At 46.7% G+C, this 21,721-nt stretch overlaps 1 protein-coding gene across 2 annotated transcripts in view; it reads right to left on the bottom strand.

The window, feature by feature from the left end:
• Positions 1–1,059: 1,059 nt before the first annotated feature.
• LOC147626240 (uncharacterized) overlaps positions 1,060–21,721 on the bottom strand; it is a 179,584-nt gene continuing 158,922 nt past the window's right edge. For both annotated transcript variants that reach the window (XM_086816382.1, XM_086816381.1), the window contains 3 exons: positions 3,180–3,322; positions 2,813–2,848; positions 1,060–2,603 (listed from right to left, as the gene is read on the bottom strand). In XM_086816382.1, the coding sequence (XP_086672508.1) occupies positions 1,752–2,603; positions 2,813–2,848; positions 3,180–3,322 (1,031 nt within the window). In that variant the 3' untranslated portion in view covers positions 1,060–1,751. The remainder of the gene's footprint in view (positions 2,604–2,812; positions 2,849–3,179; positions 3,323–21,721) is intronic.

The raw sequence follows: 21,721 nt of genomic DNA, 5'->3' as shown, positions 1-21,721 counted from the left end.
TTAACAGTAGTGGGCATGTTTTGTTCATATCAATGTGAGTTTTACATTAGCTTTCAAGCATGAGGATTCTGCTAGGTGCAGTGGTCTACACCCTCATGCGACTTGTTTCAAAAGCCTCTTCTCCATTTCTCCACTCATGTTTTGATAGAATTGATTAGGCTAAAAACCTCAATCTCATCTTACCACCAGCACAAAAGGAACTAGTTTAGGGTTTTATGTACACCTGCCTTTGACTGAAACATAGGTGCTTGTGCACACATGCTGGAAATAGAACTTTCATCGGTAAGGTTACTTGCAGCACAGTCTCTTCAGCTTGTGAGCTGCCTCACCAGCCATGAGCTTGATATGAAGACTAGTCAATATGAGGATGAGAGCATGGGAATGGGTACTCACACTACCATACGTTCTGTTACCCACACATTTGTGCTGTTGGTTTCAACCAAAAACCTTGTTTTAGAAGAGGTTATAGAGTAAAGACATCAGCTGCAAATCCCATAACACTTGACTATCGATGCAAGGAAGATCTTCTTTCTTTGAGGTAATTACAAACACACCCAAAAGTGGTGATAATCCCAAGTGAGTATCCACAGCCCACCACAAAAACCAAAGGGACTTACAAGCTGAACCATACCAGGCATTAGAAAACCAAATTAAGTTACCTCATAAAAATCCAAGAGCAGAGTGAGGACTTATCAAACAAGAAAGGCTTAATGTGATTGTTTTCATTGTTTTCTGATGCTCTATGCCTTTTGCAACATGAGCCCCGCCCTCCCCCACCCCCCCCCCCCCTCCCTCCCTACACACACACGCACAAGGACCAATGTAGTACGTAAACCCTGCCCTTATTCTTTTCATGATGTTTTGACATCCAGTTTACACATGGATTAAAGCTAACATCTTTATGGTCTCATAAACCCTTTAGGTCTGTAGTAGACGTTAATATACTCTCTGTCTCTCTGTCTCTCTGTCTCTCTCTCTCTCTCCCCACAAAGCTTGAAAAGTAGAAGGGTGCCATGTATACTAGAAAAATAGGATATTAGAGGTGCATGACAGCACAAATTTGTCAATCATCGATTTGTTCACATTTTATTGCAAACTGCATGGGCATAGCCGTAAACCTTTCCAATGTATGAGCTCTAGCAATCAGGACACCGCAAGCATGTGCTTCACTAAAAATTACCCTACATAGGAGTCCATACATTACAGATTTTCATGCTGGCCGCCTGAGTAGAGTAGGTCATTAGGTAAATAAATGCAGGTTCCACACACACAATTTACAAGATCTTACTCCATCCATAATCTACAGAATTTTCTGTTTATTTGTCATCTTCCTTGCCATCTTAAGAGTCCTTTCAAGCATTGTTACCTGGTAACAAAGCTCAGACTAGAAAGACATCAAAATTTTCCAAACCTGAATCATCTACGGCAACACAATCCCAACATCACATGAAAGTTTCCATATTCTCAAGGCAACTCAACCATTAATTGTGTAAGATCGCCTTGGTTCTTTAGGCTACCTCATTCTTCAGCTAACTTCAGTAAAATCAACTTGTCCACAGGACTCTTGCCCAAGTAATTAGCTCATCATCCACCCTACCCACGAGGCCATGAGTTCAAACCCCAACTCCTCAAGATAGATCATTACAAACGTAACATGGCACCTTACAAGGGCTTGCAATGTGACTCTTTGAAATCCAAACCATATCTAATGAAATGGTCATTAGCAGATACAACATGGCAAAAAAACCATCTTATTGTCGTGGAAGGTGGGGAGCTGGCAATGGAAGCTGTCCATAGTATCCTACTCCTGCTGGTTGCATGGTCTGAAAACGCCCAGGGTTTGTGTTCTGTGGGTGCATAGCCATTGGAGGCACACCGACGACTAGCTGACGCTGCATAGGTGGTGGCTGGGGAGGTGGTAATGCAGCTCCTGCATATCCAAAACCTGGCATGTGCACCGTTGCAGTATGTCCCATGTACTGAGGCTGAGGTAGAAGTGGAGGTGGAGGGGGAAGGGGAGGAAGCTGAAGTTGTGCATTAGAGGATGTCAGCTGTGAAGAAGATGCATGTGGCTGTAAAGAATCTGGATGATGTGGCATTCCCATGCTCTGTAGCGGTAGAAGAGGTGCCGAATGTTTAGAATAGGAAGGGCTACCTTCAGCACTTCGACCATGTTCATTATGCCCATTTAGTCTCTGCCTTTTATCTGGAAAGAAAGTGCTAGAAGGTGCCTCCACAGATGCATTTTCAGTCCTCGAATTTGATGCTTCTCCGGCAACAAATGACGACAACACCGATGTCAGCATCTGGGCGGAGGATGCTGACGCAGCCAGCTTGGCAGCCACTTCAGCTGCAACAGATGCTGCACTCTTGGGATTCTTGGTTTCATCTAGTATGGGTGCCATGCTTTCTACAAATGGAACAGCTGGCCAAGAGAGAGTATCTCCTGAAGGTGTACCCTGCTGGATCGTAACAGAACCTCCAAGCATATCTGCTCCTGGTTCCCTAGACCCATGCTCAATTATCTCACCCGTAACAGAACTATTACCAGGCAGAAACCGCTGACGCAAAATGGCAGAGCGTTCCGCCTGAGTGCGAGCGGTCTGTAAGTCGAAGATTCAGCTTAGTGCACATGTGAACAAATCCTATGTGTTTCGACACCTTCCCTAATATTTTGCTTTGTTGAAAAAAATATTCTAAGTCAACAGGTGGCAGGAAAATGTGGGCAGTCAATGAGAGCCAACAGGAGTATGCAACCTGACAAAAAGGCACCCCAAATGAGAAGATATGGACAGAAAAGAATGACACAAACCTGAAGTTGGGTTCGAATCAGCTCAAGCTTGCTTTCCTGTGCCAAAACAACGAATCAACAGAAACCTCTCTCATCAATCATATTCACCAAGAGAACATAGCAACATGCACAGCTCAAAGCTAGCTTTACAGTAGTGTTGGGTTTGATTGGTGGACCACATGCATGCAAGTGCATGCATGTGGATGCACCCTGACACGCACACAATTACATGCACACAAGGACTACTCTTTTTTATCAACCTCACTGGTGAAGAAAAAAGAGTGCATGCACGCGGATGCACCCTGACACGCACACAATTACATGCACACAAGAAAGACTACTCTTTTTTATCAACCTCACTGGTGAAGAAAAAAATGAGTAAATTTACCTGCTCCCGCAATGCCTCCTTCAAGTGAGAAACAAGAGCTGCTCGGGCCAACTCACTCATTTCAAGCTGCTCAACACAGTGAATGAGTATGTTTTGCTGCTCCTGCAGTTCATCTGCTAAAGTCGTGACATCTTGTGACTCCCCTGCCATACAACATCCAAACAACCACATAATATGAGCCATGCATGTGCAACAGACATTCACAGCAGTAACACAGAACACAAAAGACCTGTCAATGAGCCAGCTCTAATATGTTGATAGCATGTAGTGAAAGTGTTACTTAATTATGCCATGCGAAAGTTGTTCATGGCTTCCACCAGAAACAAAAAGAGATTGGGAGCCCGTGGGCTATAACAACGCCCTCTCCTCATGCTCCCTGGATGAAAATGCTGCCTATGTGCTCAAGGTAGAGGGATGACACCCTGCCACTCCTCTAACCCACCTAGGTGAAAAGCCCATGTGCATCTTGGTGGCCTCCAATAAAATCGAACCAACCCTGTCATATGCCTCCTGAAAATCAAAGAGCACAACCGCAAGATGCTAGCTGTACTGTTTTAAAAAGAACTATCCACTCATGTGTAAAAGTAAGAGCATGCAACAAATTAGATCACATCACAGTCCCGCAAAGACCTCACAAAATTAAAGATTATTAATTAGGGGTTTTACAAAAAAGCACTTGAAAAACAAGTGTCACGACTTAGGGTCTGTGAAGTCAAGACTATTGAGCCATTCTTGGACGCATCAATGTGTGTGAATTCAAACCTGAATTCCACTTAGCCAAGCTGGTGGCGGGTATAATCCTGGCCATCTAGTGGCTTCACCTTCTCTCATCATTTCTGACACAGACCACGCCCAAGGATTATCTGACCTAGATCCCAAACCCTAACAAGGCTAATTACCGCGGGCCTACTGCATACCGATCACCCAAACCTAGTGTCCCATACCACGAGGCTGAACCACCCACCTTGCACCTCTATAGCCATGAGATCATGCACGCTTCCTTGGTAGCCCCAATCCACCACGTAACTATTTGACCTCCTGTGTCTAATAATTTACCCCAAGGTCACTTAGTAATAACCTGGCTAATATTGGACCTTCCTTTATTTATTAGCTTTCTTGCTTTATTTATAAATTTTTAGCCATTACTAGTCCTAGGTTATTAATTATAAGCTGTTAGCCAATCTAGACCTCTTTTTGCTAGCACCCTTAGTCCATGTGACAGCCTTAACCCCTAATCTTGGGTAAGCTTTAATCTTAATATTGGATTAGCACATGCCCCTAACCAACCCTAATCCTAGGCCTGTCGGGGCGTAAGATACTTCCCCACTCAATTCAATTCACGTCCTCGTGAATGAATAAAGAGACAAGCCTATGTACGTGAAATCCCGGATCCGGACATCGATCCATACCATCTACTCAAGTCTATTGTTGTTATGTACCTAATACTAATCCTCGGGATTAGGGCCTAATCTAGTCAGGTTGGGGAACCTTGGGATTAGGGGAAGGCCATATGCAGATTATGGGTGGCTAGGATTCATTATTAGTGATAATCCATGGTTACTCGCTATTTATAACTGGAGTGTTATCTATAGTGGCAATAGTCACTATATAAGTGACTGATGGGTTATTGTGATTCATTCAGTCATTGAGTTGGTTGTTGGTCTTTGCCTGGACCGGACTCCTGCCATGGACATGGCGGTTCACAGGCAGTCTTGCCCAGGGTCCCTTAGGACAAGCTCTAGTGGTATGGGATGCCAGGGCTAACTGGCTTGGCCTGTTGGGAGTGGAACCCTAGCCCCGGGCTCTGGGGTGATTCCTGATGGAATCTACGTTTGGGAGGTCAGTTTGTCTGCACCCTTGTATATGTTCTAACCCTGTGTGTTTAGCTTTTGTATCAAGTGGTCCTATGGGAGCTTTACAGTTGGTATCAGAGCTTGCTTGATCATGGAAGCTGAAAGGTTTACAAGGTTTGCATGTCTATCTTGTGCTGTGACTGGTCAACTTGTCCAGGTATCTCTCGGTCACCATGCTTTTGTTTGGTTTGCAAATCGGGTAAGCGTTCTTTTGATTAGAGTTGCATGAAGGAACTTGTGGATTCTGAGAGAGAGAGAGAGAGAGAGAGAGAGAGAGAGAGAGAGAGAGAAATGAAATGATATATTAATGTCTTCAGAAGGCCAAAATGACCTATGAGACCAAAAAGGTTACAACAATTGGTGGATCTGATACAATGTCTGTGTAAGAAAAGCTAAAAACAACTAAACAACTAACTAAAACTGAAACAACTATGAGGAAAAGTAAGGTACTAGGAGCTCCTAATGGATAACATCTGCGAGGAAAACTCCAGCAACAAAGGGAAGCATCATATACATCACTATCCAAAGATGTCTCTCATCGGTCAGAGAGATACACATGAATGACTAGGGAGGTAGGCTGTCCCAGAAGGGCCAGAAACCCTAAAGCACATGACAACATTGATTCCCTTTGGCTGATGTACTTATTTCGCCTGTTTGTTGTAGAGCGGTTCTCTTCTGATGGTGCTATAGTTGGTGTGTATGCTGTAGTTGGGCAACCAGTTTACAGGGGTGCACAGTCTTGTACAGTGTTGTGCACTGCTGGCCGTACAGGCTGTGGGTGATGCTGTCTGTAGTGGCAGGCACAGTATGTAGTACGAGGAGGTTACAGCACGGTGGGTTACTGGGTGGCAGCGCAAAGCTAAAGCCAGGTCTTGGTAGCGTGTAGGTCTGCTGTATGGAACACAGCCATGCAGGTTGCCGTACAGGCGCCCAGTTGGGTTGCAGTTAGGCACACAAGGAAAGCCACTTTATTTTTGGCAAGTTGTTAAAGTTGGCGCACAGTTGTTTTTTGGCGTGTTTTTCCTAGGAAAATGATGGTGGTGTGGTAATACACTACTCACACGCCCCTTGTGTCCCCGCTGGTACCCCCATGCTACACATCATTGGGTCTATGGCCTACAACCGTCACCCACGAACATTACCCATTCACACTTATTATTATAAGCGATGATGTGCAATAGTATGCCGCCATTGGTTTTCCCATGCAACGTCCGTGTGTCCCACGCATTACTGGCATGTAAATCCCATGTAACAGTGTGTACACGTCCCACGTGTAAGGGTCGTAACAAAGACTGATCCACACATCGATATAAGATCATTGGGACTGAAGACCGATATGTTGAAGTTACATATCCTGCACACACTATGATCTAGAATTGTAGTATCAATGGAAGAAATTCGAGGGTTACCTTTTACTCTGGTTCCGTGACCTCCCTTGGGCACTTTCCTCACTTGCGGACAATTCACTCTAGCCACAAATGAAGAACTCGACATCTCGAAAAGTTCGAAGACCTTGGTGGGTTTTCTTCTCTTTCTTCGGATTGGAATCACCCAAAGCCTGGGTTTGATTTTTATTCTAGAAGGCCTTCTTGAACCTAAACTTAAGATTGCATTGTGAACCCTGTTCAGAACTGCCTAAGAGACCTGTTTCTGATTCTGATTCTAGCTAGCCATGGTCTCCTCATAAATTTTAGCATACTTGATGGCATCCTCGAGTGTCCTGCTATGGTTATTTTTCACCTTAAGTTTGTGATCTCATACAAGACCACATATAAAGAATCCAGTAGCATCCATGTGCCCTGCACGAACTATATTCCCTAAATCTCTATAAATACGTGTCAAACGACATGTTGCGCATATCCAAGTCTGCAAACTTGGCCACAACATCAAAGACGTTCTCAGCCTGGAGGAACTCGTCGTGACACTGAGCCTCAAAATATGTCCAAGTAATAGGTTTATCTCTGAGTTCTCTCCACCAGAGCCTTTCCCTTCAAGAGACCTCTCACCATCTGAATCTTCCAGGCATCCGGGAAAGGGGGAAGGTTAAGTGTTCAACTGCATCAGCAGAGGTCTAAAGGATAGTTGAAGGGTTGCTGCGTGTCTTGAGCTGGGTTTTGTTAAGTGAGTTGGATGTTATAGAGGTCAGTTCCAGATTCTGTTTGGTCTTCCCATGTTTTGGTACCTCCATAGAGGAATCGGGTTGAAGTACCTTTGATGTTGTTGCCTACAAGTTGTGCATATTATGATACTACAAGAGCTTTATGCTTTGGAAGCTTCTTTGGGAGTGGGATTGTCATGATTGTGATTGGAGTTTAGCAAAGAGTCATCGAGTGCTCCTCGAGTATATTTTAAGGGTTGAGAGGCTAATAGAGGTTAGCTCTAGAGGCAAAGACTGATTACTGCTCGTCACCTCACATTATTTTGGTGCCCCCACTGACGAATCCATTTCAAGCACCTTTGATTTTGCAAATTGTGTTGATATGGCTCAAGATTTTCCACTTTTCCATCGGTTGCTACGTAAAGATGCCAAAAAAATCATGAAGCAGTTGAAGATCACTTGTTTGATTAAAAACAGACAAGAGCCTGTCTTTATGCTAAGGATTCTTTGTTAATGCTTACAAGATGAGGACCGACAGTGTGACATGAAATTATGGGGTTAACTCAGAAAGACAAAGTGGATATTTATGTGTAACACTTCACAAAATTGTGGGATAGGTGGTGTGTTGCTTAGAGCAGTGAAACCCCTCCTGTCATGTTAGAAAAAGGATAGATTTGTTGATAGCTTAAAAGGGAACTTAAGGTTGAAAGTGGAGTTACAAAATATTTAAACTTTTAAGGAAGCTATGGAGTTAGCTAGGAAGAAAAAATGGAAGATGATTAGGTTGCGGCAGCTTGGGAAGGAAGTAAGCCATGGTGTACAGACCATAGAGGAAGGGGTCAAAGAAGAAGTGACGAATTTAGTGCAAATCTCACCCCAACTGTTAGTAAAGAATCAAAATGATAATGAATTGAAAAAGGAAATGCATGAAGTAGTCAGCCTCTTCAAGAGCCTTAGCCTGAACCTGTTAGGGGGTGGAAGAGGAAGAGGTAGAGGATATAGGCCGCCTGGTTTAGAGTATGAAGCATTTGGTGAAGGACACAGTGAAGGAAATGGTGGAGGTAGAGGTAGGGGAATGCTTAGAAGGATATTTGAACCCTACAACTGTTTTAATTGTGGTGAATGGGGCCATACAAGCCCTAATTGTGGTAAGCCTCCCTGAAGGGGGGGAGATATGTAACCTTTACCATCAACTTTGCCAAACTCAAAGGGGTTAAACCAATATGCCTAAGGCTGAGGCCTTAGGAAAAGGTCAACAAGATGCACTTAAGGAAAAAGTGGAGAAATTATTGAGGACTGGCTTCATCTATCCAGCCACCACTTCTAATGAGTAAGTCTAGTTGTCATTCGAGACCAAAGAAGGATGGAAGGTGGAGAATTTGTGTGGATTACAAGCCGCTTAATGCAGGCAAAAAGAGAGACCGTTATCCTCTTCCTTACATAAATGAAGTCATATTTGTCACGTACAATACCGTACGGTTCGTACGATACAATACCGTACGGAAAAATACGGTACAATATAAAGTTTTTTCTTATCGTACGATAAAATACGGTGTTTTAAAAAAATACTTATAAACTTAGGTATTTCCAATTCCAAATATGAAGTATTTTAAGAAGGAGGGAAGCATCATAGTACAGAGGAAGCTCAAACAACCATAGATAAGCAAAAAAAAAAGACCATTACCTCCCAAAAAAAATATTTTTTTTTGAAAAAGAAAATTTCAAAAAAGAATTCTTGAAAAAAATCCATACGAGCCCGTACGAGTCTGCATGGTATCGTACCGTACGGTATTTCGTACGATAAGCCGTCGTACGCCGTACGGAAACAACCCTGGATGAAATCTTGGATTCAATAGCAAGTCATGAAAGATACAGCATTTGTGATGGTTATTCACGCTAATTCCAACTCCAGATTGCCCCTGAGGGTCAAAAGAAAACCACCTTCACAACACCTCGGGGTTGCTTCTGCTACAAAGTATTACCTTTCAGCTTGACCAATGGGCCTTCTTTCCAAAGGAGGATTAATATTTTGTTTGCACCTTATCTTGGGAAGTTCATTAAGGTCTTCATTGATAACATCTACATTTATAGTGTAGATTTTTGCATTGTGAAAAGTTGAAGCTTGCATTTGTAAGATTGGATGGAAGTGGTGGTCAACTTGACCCAAAAAAATGTTTCCTTACTCAACATAAAGTCAAATTACTTGGACATGTCAAAAGAGTTTTATGTAAACCCTTCAATAGATGCTTATGCTGTGGGTGCAGTTTTGCTTCAACAAGGAAAGGGGAGCCTCTACATGAGGCCCATCTACCATGCACGCAAGGTGAAAGCTGAGGTGGAAAGAAACTACAGCGAAGCAGAACAAGTGATGGTCGGTGTAATCTTTGCTTGTAGGAGATTTCGACATTATCTCCTTCCAAAGCCTTTTGTGTTCTTAACTAGCTATGCTTTACTTTCTCAACTTATAAACAATGTGATTTTGTCAAAAAGAATGACTAAGTGGGTTGTGAAGTTGCAAGAATTCCAATACTCTTTTTTAGTTGAAGAGTCAACTAGAGCTACCCTTGCAGATATACTCACTTATAAGGAGGGCCCTATTTACTGTAAACAGATCCAACCAAAGATAGAAGAAGTTGAGGATGCAAAGATGGAAGATGCTTTTACCTTGTTTTTTAATGGTTCTTACAAGAAGGCTCACAATGAAGCTTCACGAGGGATTGTTTTGTATGATCGTGGAGGGAGCAAAGTGAAACAATTCACTGTGAAGTTGCAGGTAGCAAGTCATAATGCAGCTGAATATGGAACTTTGGAAAAGGGTTTGCTCCTTGCACTTGATATGGGAATTAAGAAATTGAAGATCAAAGGTGATGCTTTACTTGTTGTAAAACAAGTGTTAGGTGTGTGGCAAAGTAAATATGTTGCCTTGAAAAGACTATTAAACAAGTTTAAAGCATGGTCTCTCAGGCATGTTGAGAGGAAGAAGAATGAAGAAGCCCATGCAGCAACTCAACAAAGTATTTCAAAAGTGTTTATTGTAAAGGTTAATCCTCCTTTGTAGTTAGGAAGGGAAAGCTTAGAACATGAGGAACAGTTTTTGTTGACATGACATTTTCCAGAAGGTTTGAAGAAAACCAAGAGGTATACTTTTGTCAAGAAAGCAATAAAATTCATGCTGATTAATGATGTCTTACATACGATGGATGAAGATTTGGTACTTAGGGTACCATGGAGAAAGGAAATTTACAAGATCCTTGAAGCCAACCATGAAGAAGCATGTGGTGGTCATTATGCTATGAAAATAACCCTGCATAAAGTGTTTTTGGAAGGATATGTTTGGCCTAGCATCTAGAAAGATGTACCACATTGGTGTAGGTCTTGCATATAATGTCAACAGCTAGGCAAAAGAGTGTTGAAATATGAGCTTAGACATACATTTTTGTCTTATGATGTTTTTGAACAGTGGGGTATCGATGCAGTGGGACCTTTGCCCATGACGTCCAGAGGAAAGTGTTACATTCCTATTGATGTGGATTATCTTTCAAAAATGGGTGGAAGCTCGAGCTGTGAAGCAGATTGAAACCAAAGATGTAGCTAAACTTGTGTATGAAGATATCTTTGGTTTCAATCACATTGGTGTAGGTCTTGCATACAATGTCAACAGCTAGGCAAAAGAGTGTTGAAATATGAGCTTAGACATACATCTTTGTCTTATGATGTTTTTGAACGGTGGGGTATCGATACAGTGGGGCCTTTGCCCATGACGTCCAGAGAAAAGTGTTACATTCTTACTGATGTGGATTATCTTTCAAAAATGGTTGGAAGCTTGAGCTGTGAAGCAGATTGAAACCAAAGATACAACTAAACTTGTGTATGAAGATATCTGCTGTAAGTTTGGTGTACCTTTGGAGCTTTTGTCAGATATAATGGACCCAGATTTAGAGAAGATCTCATAACCCATTTGTGTGCTAAGCTGAAAATTCAACATAAGTATACTACCCCTTACTATCCTCACTGTAATGCAATGAATGAAAGATTCAAGGGTGAGCTTATTGATATGTTAACCAAGATGATGGAAGGATATGGTAAAACTTGGGATTTAGAGTTGCCTGGTGCTCTATGGGCCTATAGGGTTGCTATTAAAGAAGAAGAGAACTTTGGCATATGTGTTTTATTCTCTACTGTTGAGCATGAATGCTCTGGCAGTTTGGGGGGAGGGCAAAGTATGTGAGGCAAAGAAATCAAACCAAAAAAACATGTATATATGTGTAGTATTCTAGTGTTCTTGTTCCAAGCAATGACAGTTGGCTTGTATCAAGAGTAGGTGTCATGGCATGTTTCCTTTGTCAGTGTGTTAGGTGTTTTTTGGTTTTGCATCATTACATTTTGTATCCTTATAGCATAGTCTGCTTGCATGAGTGGTATGTGTGTTTGAGCTCAAGTCATGATGACAATTTTTTGAGGAGCTTCTTGATGTGGCTTTATATCCAATACAAGGTCTGGAACTGGACATGATAGCTTCCGGATGACTTTCTGAATCTGAAAACTTTTCTGAAGTCTTTGAAGTCAAGTGAATGGTTTGATTGCTGGTGCAATGTCCACCGAGCCTGCTAGTGTTGGTGGGTGAACAGCCCCACAGTTCACCACCAATGGATGTGTAGTCACCTCACTGGTAACGGACTCATCATATGCCGGCGGTCTCATTGTAACAACCTTTTGTAATGGGTTGTACCCGAATGAGCAGAGATGGACAAAAAGGTAGTTCATACAATAGAAGAGGGACTAACTCCAGTTCATAAGCTTGCTTTAGACATTAAACTTTTGAGAGGAATCAGAGGGAGGGCACTAAATTGAGTAGTGTGCATGTTGCCATTTTGCTAATGAGACGAGTCTTTTTTTCTTAGTTACCAAAAAGAGGGGCAAAATGGCTAAGTACAAATCCATCCCTAGAGGGAAACGCTAGTCAAGATGATCAAAGGGAGGATGCACTTCTCCTCCAGCTAGCCAGGCTATCTCATACAATTTGGGGAGGGGCAGGGGGGATATAACCACACTGGTGGTCTGTGATGCCAAGTGGGCTCGCCACCTCTATTTGTCAGAAAAGGACTGTGTCACCAGATCCTGAGCAAGCCCTCCCGACACTTCCTCATGCGATTTGAGCCGCCCTGAAGCTTCCCCCATTGACCACAGAGGGTATGAATGATATCGAGCTAGATGCTCCAGTTAGACTGTGCTGGTGGAGTGAGGGTGCCTTCTATGGCTTCGCTGCATTGAGCTCTCCATATATGCCACCCCGCTATACTACTGCAAATCTCCTATCTCTTGCAAGAACCAGGGGTCCAACGGCCAATAGGCAGAGATAGAACTGGCCCAATGGAAATAAGAAGGTGAGAGACCTGAAGGGCTAGCCCCCCACCTTCCTGTTCGTACGACATGATGATCGTGGCCTCAGTGGCCCAAGCAATAGTGCTCCACGTGACAATACGGACAAGAGCCCGATCCATGGTGAAAATGCGTAGGATCCTCTACTAGACTTGCTGGGCCTTCGGGCAATCCCAAAGACAGCGACGCTGAGACTCCTAGGGATGGCCACACCTCTTGCATAATGTTGGTGGTCTGCCCCCAATGGCCAACCAAGTGCCAATTGCTAAGCTCCTATGTGCCAGCTGCCACATGAAAAGAGTGATCTTCCGTGGGTTGAAAGCTGTCCCACAGCCGCTTCCAGAAGTCTACGAGAAAATGCGGCGGGAGGCCCTAAGACTACCAATGTGCTGTTGTTACTAGAATGCCCTCCACCTCTGACATCTGAATCCTGTGGCCCAGCCATGCAATGTAAGCAAAGAAGGGGGTACCAGGCAACTCCTCTCTATCCTCTGGATCGTGACATGTCCACTCTCCCAGGTCCAATTGAAGCTCGTAATAGGCCGGCCCTCTCACATCCATAGCCGCCATAGTCTCTCTCTGGCCACCTTGGCCGGTGGAGGGTTGATGTGCCACTCATGTGCGTGAAAGCCAATCACCTGCACCCTCTGCAAGGTGCATCCCCTGAGGTCCTCTAAGGGGATCATTGATCTCTCCAGTCTGCCACGAAGCCCAATAGAGAAGGTGAGTCGAGCGGAGTTGAAGTGCCAAGGGTATGCCATGCCTGGTGAACACTCCCAACCACTCCAGAGGGGAAGGATCCAGTATCACGGCCAGCCACTCCGGCGGGATGGAAGAATCGATGTCGTCGATCTCTGCCCCTAACCCCAAAAAGGCCTCTCTCTTGAGCCTCTAGGGTTAACTGTCTGAATGCAAGCCAATTTGCAAGTGACCTAGCGGGGCCCGTGCTCACGGCTCCCCAAGATACATGTGGGCGAGCCCCGAGCATGTGACCACTGGGCAGACCGACCAAAGGATTCCAAATCAGAGGCTGCTGGAGCTGCTCCTCAAAGGCTACTGGAGCTAACTGTGGCAAGGCTGGCGGCCTGAGATGATCCCAAGCACGCAAGCGACTGGCTGCAAATCTATCCTCAAATGTTGGGCTAAACCCATGTGTCCGCATCTCTATGTAAATCCATCTCGTGCTCTGAGGCCAAGGGCTTCCCAAGCTCGGAGTGTGAGCGGAGATCCTAGCCAAAAGGAAGTCCTTCCAAGGCTCACCGCTCGGAAGAAGACCACGAACAAACAACTTGCCCAATAGGGCACGGCTCTGAATGGAGGGGTCGATGATGCCCAGGCCCCCTCTACGTCGTGACTCAATGATCACTCTCCAAGCCACATTGGCTCTGGCCGGTCCCCCATCCCATCACTGCCAGCCCATAGGAAGTTCTGAATCAAATGATGGACCTGACCAATACATGCCGGGGAGAAAGACTAGCAGGAGGTCATGTACCTAATGGTGGCAAGAAGAACCTGGTTTGCCACCACAACCCAGTCGGCCTAGGGAAAGCCTGGCCAAACTCCAGTATAACAGCTTCTTCCGAGTGCTCAGAAGAAGGGGGGAGGGCTGCTACTCGGGGAAAATGTCGATGCCAACCTGACATCCCATATAGCGAACTAGGGTTCCCCTCGGGACCCACTAAAAAGCCTCAACTGGATGCCAAGTCAGGGTAGGCGATGAGCCAACCCAAAATCCACACGACTTGTGCTAGTTGATCTGTGCTCTACATGCATGACAAAAAGTCTCAATCGCCTCAGCGAATCTCTCGAGGTTCCTCTCGGCCCCCGACAGGTATGCTGTTGTTTCATCGGCAAACTCGGAATCAAGAAGCTCCCCCTGCACTCGGAAAGGGAGATGCAATCACTAGGGTCCGGTCTCCTAGACAAAGAGAAAACTGCTCATTGCCTCAGTGGACGAACAAGAGAAGATAAGGTGCTAGAGGGCACCCCTACGGGACTGAGCGGCGTAAAAGCGGAAACCTATCACCTCTAGCTCCCTGAATAAGAACCTGCCTATGAGAAGCCGAGTAGAGTCACGATACACACCTGACCACTCCTCTGGAAAACCCATCCTACACAGCATCCCCTCCACAAAGCCCCAATCTACTCTGTCATAGGCTTTCTCGAAATCCTAGCCGACACGATCAGATCCTGTGCTGCATCCTAGCCAACATGGTCGACCGTCGCCTCCCAGAAAATGAAGATGTCCAAAATACTCCGATCCTAAATAAAGTCTGTCTGTGTACCATGAATCAATTTTGTATGCAGTCCCTAGGAGGGTGATGGATCTCCAATCTATCACCACCCTCCTTGGGAATCAAATGAATCAAACCATCCGACAGCCTCACTGGCATGGCTCCTGTAACCATTATCTCATTAAGACAGCCCTAAGGCCACCTTCCACGAGATCCCAACGTCACAGAAATAAAGAGGCTGGAAGACTGTCCTCTCCTGGGCATTTTCCCCTCAGTAGTGCCGTCATAGCCTATACCAACTCCTCAGTTGTGAAGGGGGTCAGAAGAAAGGTCCCAAGAGAGTGAGGGACCACCTCTCTCGTGTGTCGCCACACCCGCTCCCGCGCATCCATCACCTATGCGGAAATGGGGGCACCAATGAGAAGAGTGCTGAAGAAATATGTGGCAATAGCACTCACATGTAGGGGCCTCGCAACTTGCAGTTACCCTCTCTCTGTCTATGTGGGCCTGCAATCTCGAAGAAATCTCCAGTGACCCTATCTCCTACCTGCATCCCAAAAGAGGCTCTTGCATGGTATATATACCCCACCCTCAGCACCTCAATGGATCTGAGCTCTGTACGGGCGGCATCCACTTGACTCTCAATCCACACAATATCTGATGCACTATCTTGAGTCCGCTGTAGAGAGGTAAGACCCTTGCGAATACTCCTCTCTTGCTCTCAAAAGCCAGCTAATCTACTCTGCGCTGCCTCCTGTAAAAGACTGTTAATCTTGCCACCAAGGCCTGAATCGAGGGCTCCTACAACTGCGCATGAGTGAAAATCTAGCCTCTCCCAGATCCCCTCTATCCTGCTCCAAATCTTTGGGTCCTTAATGAGGCTATCTGCAATCTGAGGAGTCGTCTGTCTATTCTGCCTCTAGGGGTCATCTAGGGAGAGAATACCCGAAGCATGGTCAGAAAAAGTAGTTCCAGCCAAAATACCAATCATGCCGCCGCGCCCACAAGACCACTCGTCAACATAGAACTGATCAAGTCTGGATAGGTTAGGGCTTGTGTGCCTCCTATCACATCTAGAGAAACTCAGACTCCCAGGGTCCTGGCCCCTGAGTGCCAAGATCAACTCCTCCCATGCAGAGTACTTTGCACCAAATAAAGTGGCCATGTCACCTCTGATTCTGTCATCGATGGACTCCAGCATGTTAAAGTCCAGGCCCATATACCATAAATCTGCCTATGGCAGGGACTGACGGACTGTACTCCAGAAGGTGGCTTTGCCGGAAGCCACATTCGGAGCATAAATATTTACGAAACCAACATAGTCCTCCCCTATCCTTATGGTAACCCATTGAGCCCGTCAAGTGACAATCGTCCTTAAGTCTACCACGGCCGGCAAAAGCTGCTCACTAACAAAAATGCATACTCCATGTGTCCTGGAGGGGCCATAAGAGTGGGACCAGAAGGTGTGACTCTTGCCTTGTAAGATCTTCCCGCAGCGGCGGATCCATCCCTCTAAAAGATGGTGCTCCTGTAAGAAGAAAATGTCAATAGGTCCACCAACCGCTGCTCTATAGAGCTCCTCTCTAAGGACACCCCGCCTCTAGAAGCACTGTGGGGCCTCCAACCCATGGATGTTCCATGAGACAATCCACATAGCTAAGAGTGGTGAGAAGCGGAACTGTTGGAACTGCCCTCCACTTGAAGAGTATTGGGCGTGGGTTTGATGGCAAGTAATCACTATCAGCCCTGGGGCAAAGTCGCGCCAGATGGGCATGTACCCTGGCCTCCATGTGGACCCACTCTATTCGAGCCCTAGAGTACGCATACTCCAGACTCCAGCTCTCATAGTGCAGGTACCTATGGGATGGGGGAAGAGGTATTGCCACAAAAACATGTAGGAGAACAAAGGCAGCACCTCCAAGGTGGAGGACACCGTCTCCCCTACCTGATCCCTGAGGCCGGAGCCCCCCATCTGAGCCAAAGGCCAGAGGTGAGTAAGCACATCTGTGATGCGCAAGTCATGTAGAAGATGCGACAGCTCAATGGCCTGCCTCTATACAGCTATGGATACTAACTCCGTGCTCCAGTCTGTCCCCTGTGCTTCACTCAGGGGGAAGGAGAAGATCATCGCTCCACTCTTTGGGGTGGACGGCTCAAATGGTATAACACAACACGAATGCGGATGGGGGCCATCGTCTCCTCAAACATGCTAGCTCCATCAACTAGGAGGCACCGGAAAGAACTGTAGTCAACGGGCTATCCCAACACCTTGGGGAGGGCCTGGCGACTCTAGAGGGAGAGCTCGGACTGGAGAGGCAGCAAATGGTCATCTCTACCAGCTCCAAAAAATGGTGAATCAACCAGTGGATGGAGCTCGCCACTCTAGATCTGGTGCAGCCGGAGGGCGGCGGGAGTGCTTTGGAGAGGCTGAGGAGCGCGCGGGGAGAGAGGGGGGGGGGGGGTCTGCGATGCTGAGCCCGCTACAAGCACTGAAGGGGTAGTGATCTCCACTAGTTGAACACTTGGAGGGGGGTCCCAATGAGGTAATGGTCTCTAGATTGGGGGGGGAGGGGGAGTAGGGACCTACGCGGGGTCCATCACCATCAAGGGACTGCTATGATAAATGCTTAAAACGGTTTTCAAACAAAACCGTATCCTCCTAGATCCTGCGTGCCTGTAGGTCAGCGGTCCCGCCTCGGGCTAGTGGTCTGCCACTCTCCAACGTCGGCATCAGCCGAGGTTGGGTGCTCTGGTACTTAGTGGCCTATATCCCACCCACCCCCCTAAGGACAACAGGTGAGGGACAACAGGCGAGGGCAAACTCTAGCAAGGTGTCCCATCTGGCGATAGATGAAACATTGGCTTGGGAAGCTAGAGTACTCCACTCTCTAAAGAATGGGGTCCCCACGCAAACTAGGGAGCGAAATGATGTGAGGTACTGAGTCTGGCGAGGCGATGCAAATGCGAAGGGATGGACTCCTAGCCGTCCGTGCAAGAACTGAAGCGCCTGCGGGAGAGAGGGGGAGGGGGGGGCGGGGGGGTGGGTGGGTGGGTGGGTGTGGGTGGGGGTGTTTTCCATCGTGCTCTCAATATAGCACCACCTATCAACAGGAGGAGAGGAAGGTATTCCTTCCTGAGGCTTGGAAAGCAAATTGTCACGGGAACGCCTAAGACGCCTGCTGCGAGAGGATTGGACACCGGGTCGAAGCCATACTGCCACCTTGCAAAGGAGGTCTAGCCCGTATGCAGTACGACGGGGCTCAGCTGCATGCCTCTGTCTGAAGCTGCAAGCGAGTCGAACTCACCCTGGTAGTATCCATGCCCAAGACGATGAATGTATGTGATCTTTCCAAGCGCGTCGAGAAGGCTTACTTGTAAAAGATCCCTAAACTGTTCGCATGCATGCCAAGCAGCTACCCACAATCTTGCATACAAAGGTGGAGGCCTCCAAACAGGCAACTGTCGAAGCGAGAATCTTGAGATCTTCTTCGAAAAAGGAGAGGCAAGGGATGGCGGCCTCCCTCAGGGATGATGGAGCGGCAGCCATGGAGTCCTCCTGGGGGGATAAGACCAGAGAATGCCGAAACTTGCCACCGATAAACTAGCCCTGAAAGCTGAAAGCACCAAACTTTAGTTTTACTTTCAATACCATGATGATGTATTCCATGGACATGATGTAACAATTTGGTCTCATAGGTCATTTTGGCCTTTTGAAGACATTAATACAACTTTCTTTCTTTCTTTCTTTCTCTCTCTGCATTTATCTAGGACTCAGCTTCAGTTACTAGGTTTCCAGTTTCAATTTCAATTTTGTTTCAGTTTTCCATGACGATGATACTCCATGGATTCTTGTTATCATCTTTTGTCTCGTAGGCCCATCGGGCCTACATCTGGGAGCATGCCCCAGAACCGATGGTATGATGATGAGTGCAGAAACCTTTACCGCAGTCTCCGAGTGCAGAGGGCTCGCAAGGAGATCACCCAGAGGCAGGCAGGCAGGAGGATGCATACTCTCACCCGCCGTAAGCGGCGAGCTTATGAGGAGGCTCAGTACTGGGACACATATCACATGCTCATGAGCAGAGATGCTGCTACTGCTTGGAGGAGACTCAGAGAGCCCCGTCCTCCCACACCTATTGCCGATCCTCAGACCTGGCAGACATATGCAGAGAGACTTTATGATGTGCCTGCACAGCCCCCTATACCACAGCCCATAGAGCCTTGCTCCACAGTCTCCACCTTCTTCACCCCACCTATGGTTAGGAGGGCCATATGCCGACTCCAACATGGACGGGCGACAGATCATACAGGATTACAGGGAGAGCATCTCATCTATGCTATTGATACATTGGCACCATTTCTTGCTCATCTCTTCAACAGAGCTCTGTCAGAGGGGTTTCCGGCTGAGTGGACGATGCACACTATTGTGCCGATCCATAAAGCGGGAGATGTACTAGACCCCGGGAACTACAGGACCATCATGATTGGCCATATATTGGCCAAACTATACAGGGCAGTTTTGGAGGCAGAGCTGAGCACTCATGCAGAGGTTGGGGGATTGAGAGCAGCAGGCCAGGCAGGCTTCCGTCGAGCCTTCTCGACCATCGACCACATTTTTACATTGAGGTGCCTGATTGATCAGGCCAAGGCACGAAGGCAACGGCTCTATTGTTGCTTTGTGGATTTCCGCAAGGCATTTGATACTGTGCCCAGAGAGCGCCTCTTCGGCGACTACAGACAATAGGCATACCTTCAGACATGATGTGGGGCATATACAGGCTATATGAGCAGGTCTTTGGGAGAGTCCGATGCCCAGGAGGCTTGTCCGACACAGTTGCTAGCACCATTGGTGTGAAGCAGGGGTGCCCGCTCTCTCCCACGCTCTTTGGGCTCTATATTGATGAGGTGGTCGATTACATCACACAGGGAGGAGGCTCTGGGGTTGAGCTATCAGGTATTACTGTCCATGTTATGCTTTATGCTAATGACATCGTCTTGGTATCCGACACGCAGGTTGGGCTTCAAAGACACCTTGTGGCTCTTGATGACTTCTGCGCACAACAGGGGCTCACAGTGAACCTTGGAAAAACCAAGGTTATGATCTTCCACACTTCACCCGTAGTCAGGAGCCACACTACTCTCACATTAGCAGGAGGGCGGGTCGAGGTGGTGAGCTCTTATGTTTACCTTGGCATCAGATTTACTAGCTCTGCTGGACGCTTCTCCATGGCTCAGGCAGTCCGAGACAGAGTGACCCGGGGGTATGCAGCTCTTGCTAGCCTTGAGCGTCAGTGTCATCAGGCACATTTTCAGGAACCCCGCACGAAGGGGTGGCTCTTTGATACATTAGTGACACCAGCCTTGATGTATGCAGCAGCGGTTTGGGCACCAGGGCTTGCAGCCTCCACATGGGTACCGCTGGAGACCACAGATCTTGATGCTCTCGAGGATGATACGCAGCAAACCATCCGTCCCGCACGACATTGTTCGAGCTGAGTTTGCTGCACCACCTATGGCATGGAGGCATTGTTCCAGACGATCTCCTTTATATACAGGATGAGGGAGATGCCCACGGAGAGATTATCCCGCTGAGCTTTTGAGGTATCCAGACAGCTGGCCGAGGCTGGACACACTAGATCTTGGTATGCACAGATGCTATGGTGGTTCTCACATCATGGGATAGACATTGAGCGGTTGCCACCTTTTCAGTATGATCAGTCTGCTCCACGGGGTTACCTCTCTCTCAATGAGAGGAACAGAGTGATGAGACGGGACATATGGCAGCACTACATACAGGAGACATGGACAGCACCAGAGAGCCCACTACAACCGAAGATGCTGTATTACAGAGACCACTTTATGAGCATCTCAGGGGATGGGTTTATACATCGATCGCGGTACATGGATGTATACATGCCACACAGCTCTCGCGTTGCTATTGGACAGCTACGAGTCTCATCACATGAGCTAGAGATAGAGGCTGGGAGAGCGGCACGGGTTCCCAGAGCTGAGCAGATATGCAGATTGTGCCGCGAGGAGGTGGAGACTGAGGATCACTTTGTATGTAGATGTAGAGCCCACCAGGGGGTCAGAGATAGATATGCAGGATTGTTTGAGGAGCACTCTTCACTACATTAGTTGATGGAGGCCTCGGACCAGTGACAGCTTGGCAGACTACTACTAGAGCTTCATAGTTCTCGAGAGAGACTCCTCCAGACACCCGCTCCCACTAGGGGTGGGAGACAGTCCCAGCTCACAGATTTCTTCCAGAGAGCTATGCCAGTGCCAGCTGATGTACCACGTGGGGTGACCGCACAGAGAGCAGAGGAATTGAGAGCCAGGAGGAGACCTGGACAAACTGGACATAGAGCACCCCGACTCCGTCACCGAGAGATAGCAGCTATCCGAATGAGACACCAGATGGAGACACAGGAGAGGCTAGCTCGCTTTCATTCAGACTCAGGGTACATGTTCATGCCATTCACAGCCTCAGCATCGGCGATGTATGATATCTTATATCCCTCTTATGGCACTGGATGGAGTTAGACATAGATCTGCATAGCATGCTTGTACTACCCCTTCAGCATATAGAGATGCATCTTGCCTTAGCACTCCATCCACATCCCCACCCCCCTTATATTGTTTGTATATGGGCTCCACCGATCCATGATGATTCATAGTTGTATCCAGACACATGCACACTTTTTCTTTTGTTTCTTTTCTTCCGATGACCGGAAGAACACAGTTGTATTATTTTTTGTCTCATAGGCCGACTTTGGCCTCTCGTAGACGTTAATATATCTTTCTTTCTTTCTTTCTCTCTCTCTCTCTCATACTAGCGTTTATACCCCATGTACTTCCCCATGATGATCATTGCATCAGCCTCTACTTTCAGAGAGCTACGTTATTTGTACTTGTTTTGTTTTTATTTTCCATGATGCGACATACCATGATTAGCATTGTATCACTTTGGTCTCA

This window comes from Cibotium barometz, chromosome 22 (genome assembly GCF_041138505.1).
Source record: "Cibotium barometz isolate CiBa-2024 chromosome 22, ASM4113850v1, whole genome shotgun sequence".
NCBI lineage: Eukaryota > Viridiplantae > Streptophyta > Polypodiopsida > Cyatheales > Cibotiaceae > Cibotium > Cibotium barometz.
This window is presented reverse-complemented; position numbering and strand designations above follow the sequence as displayed.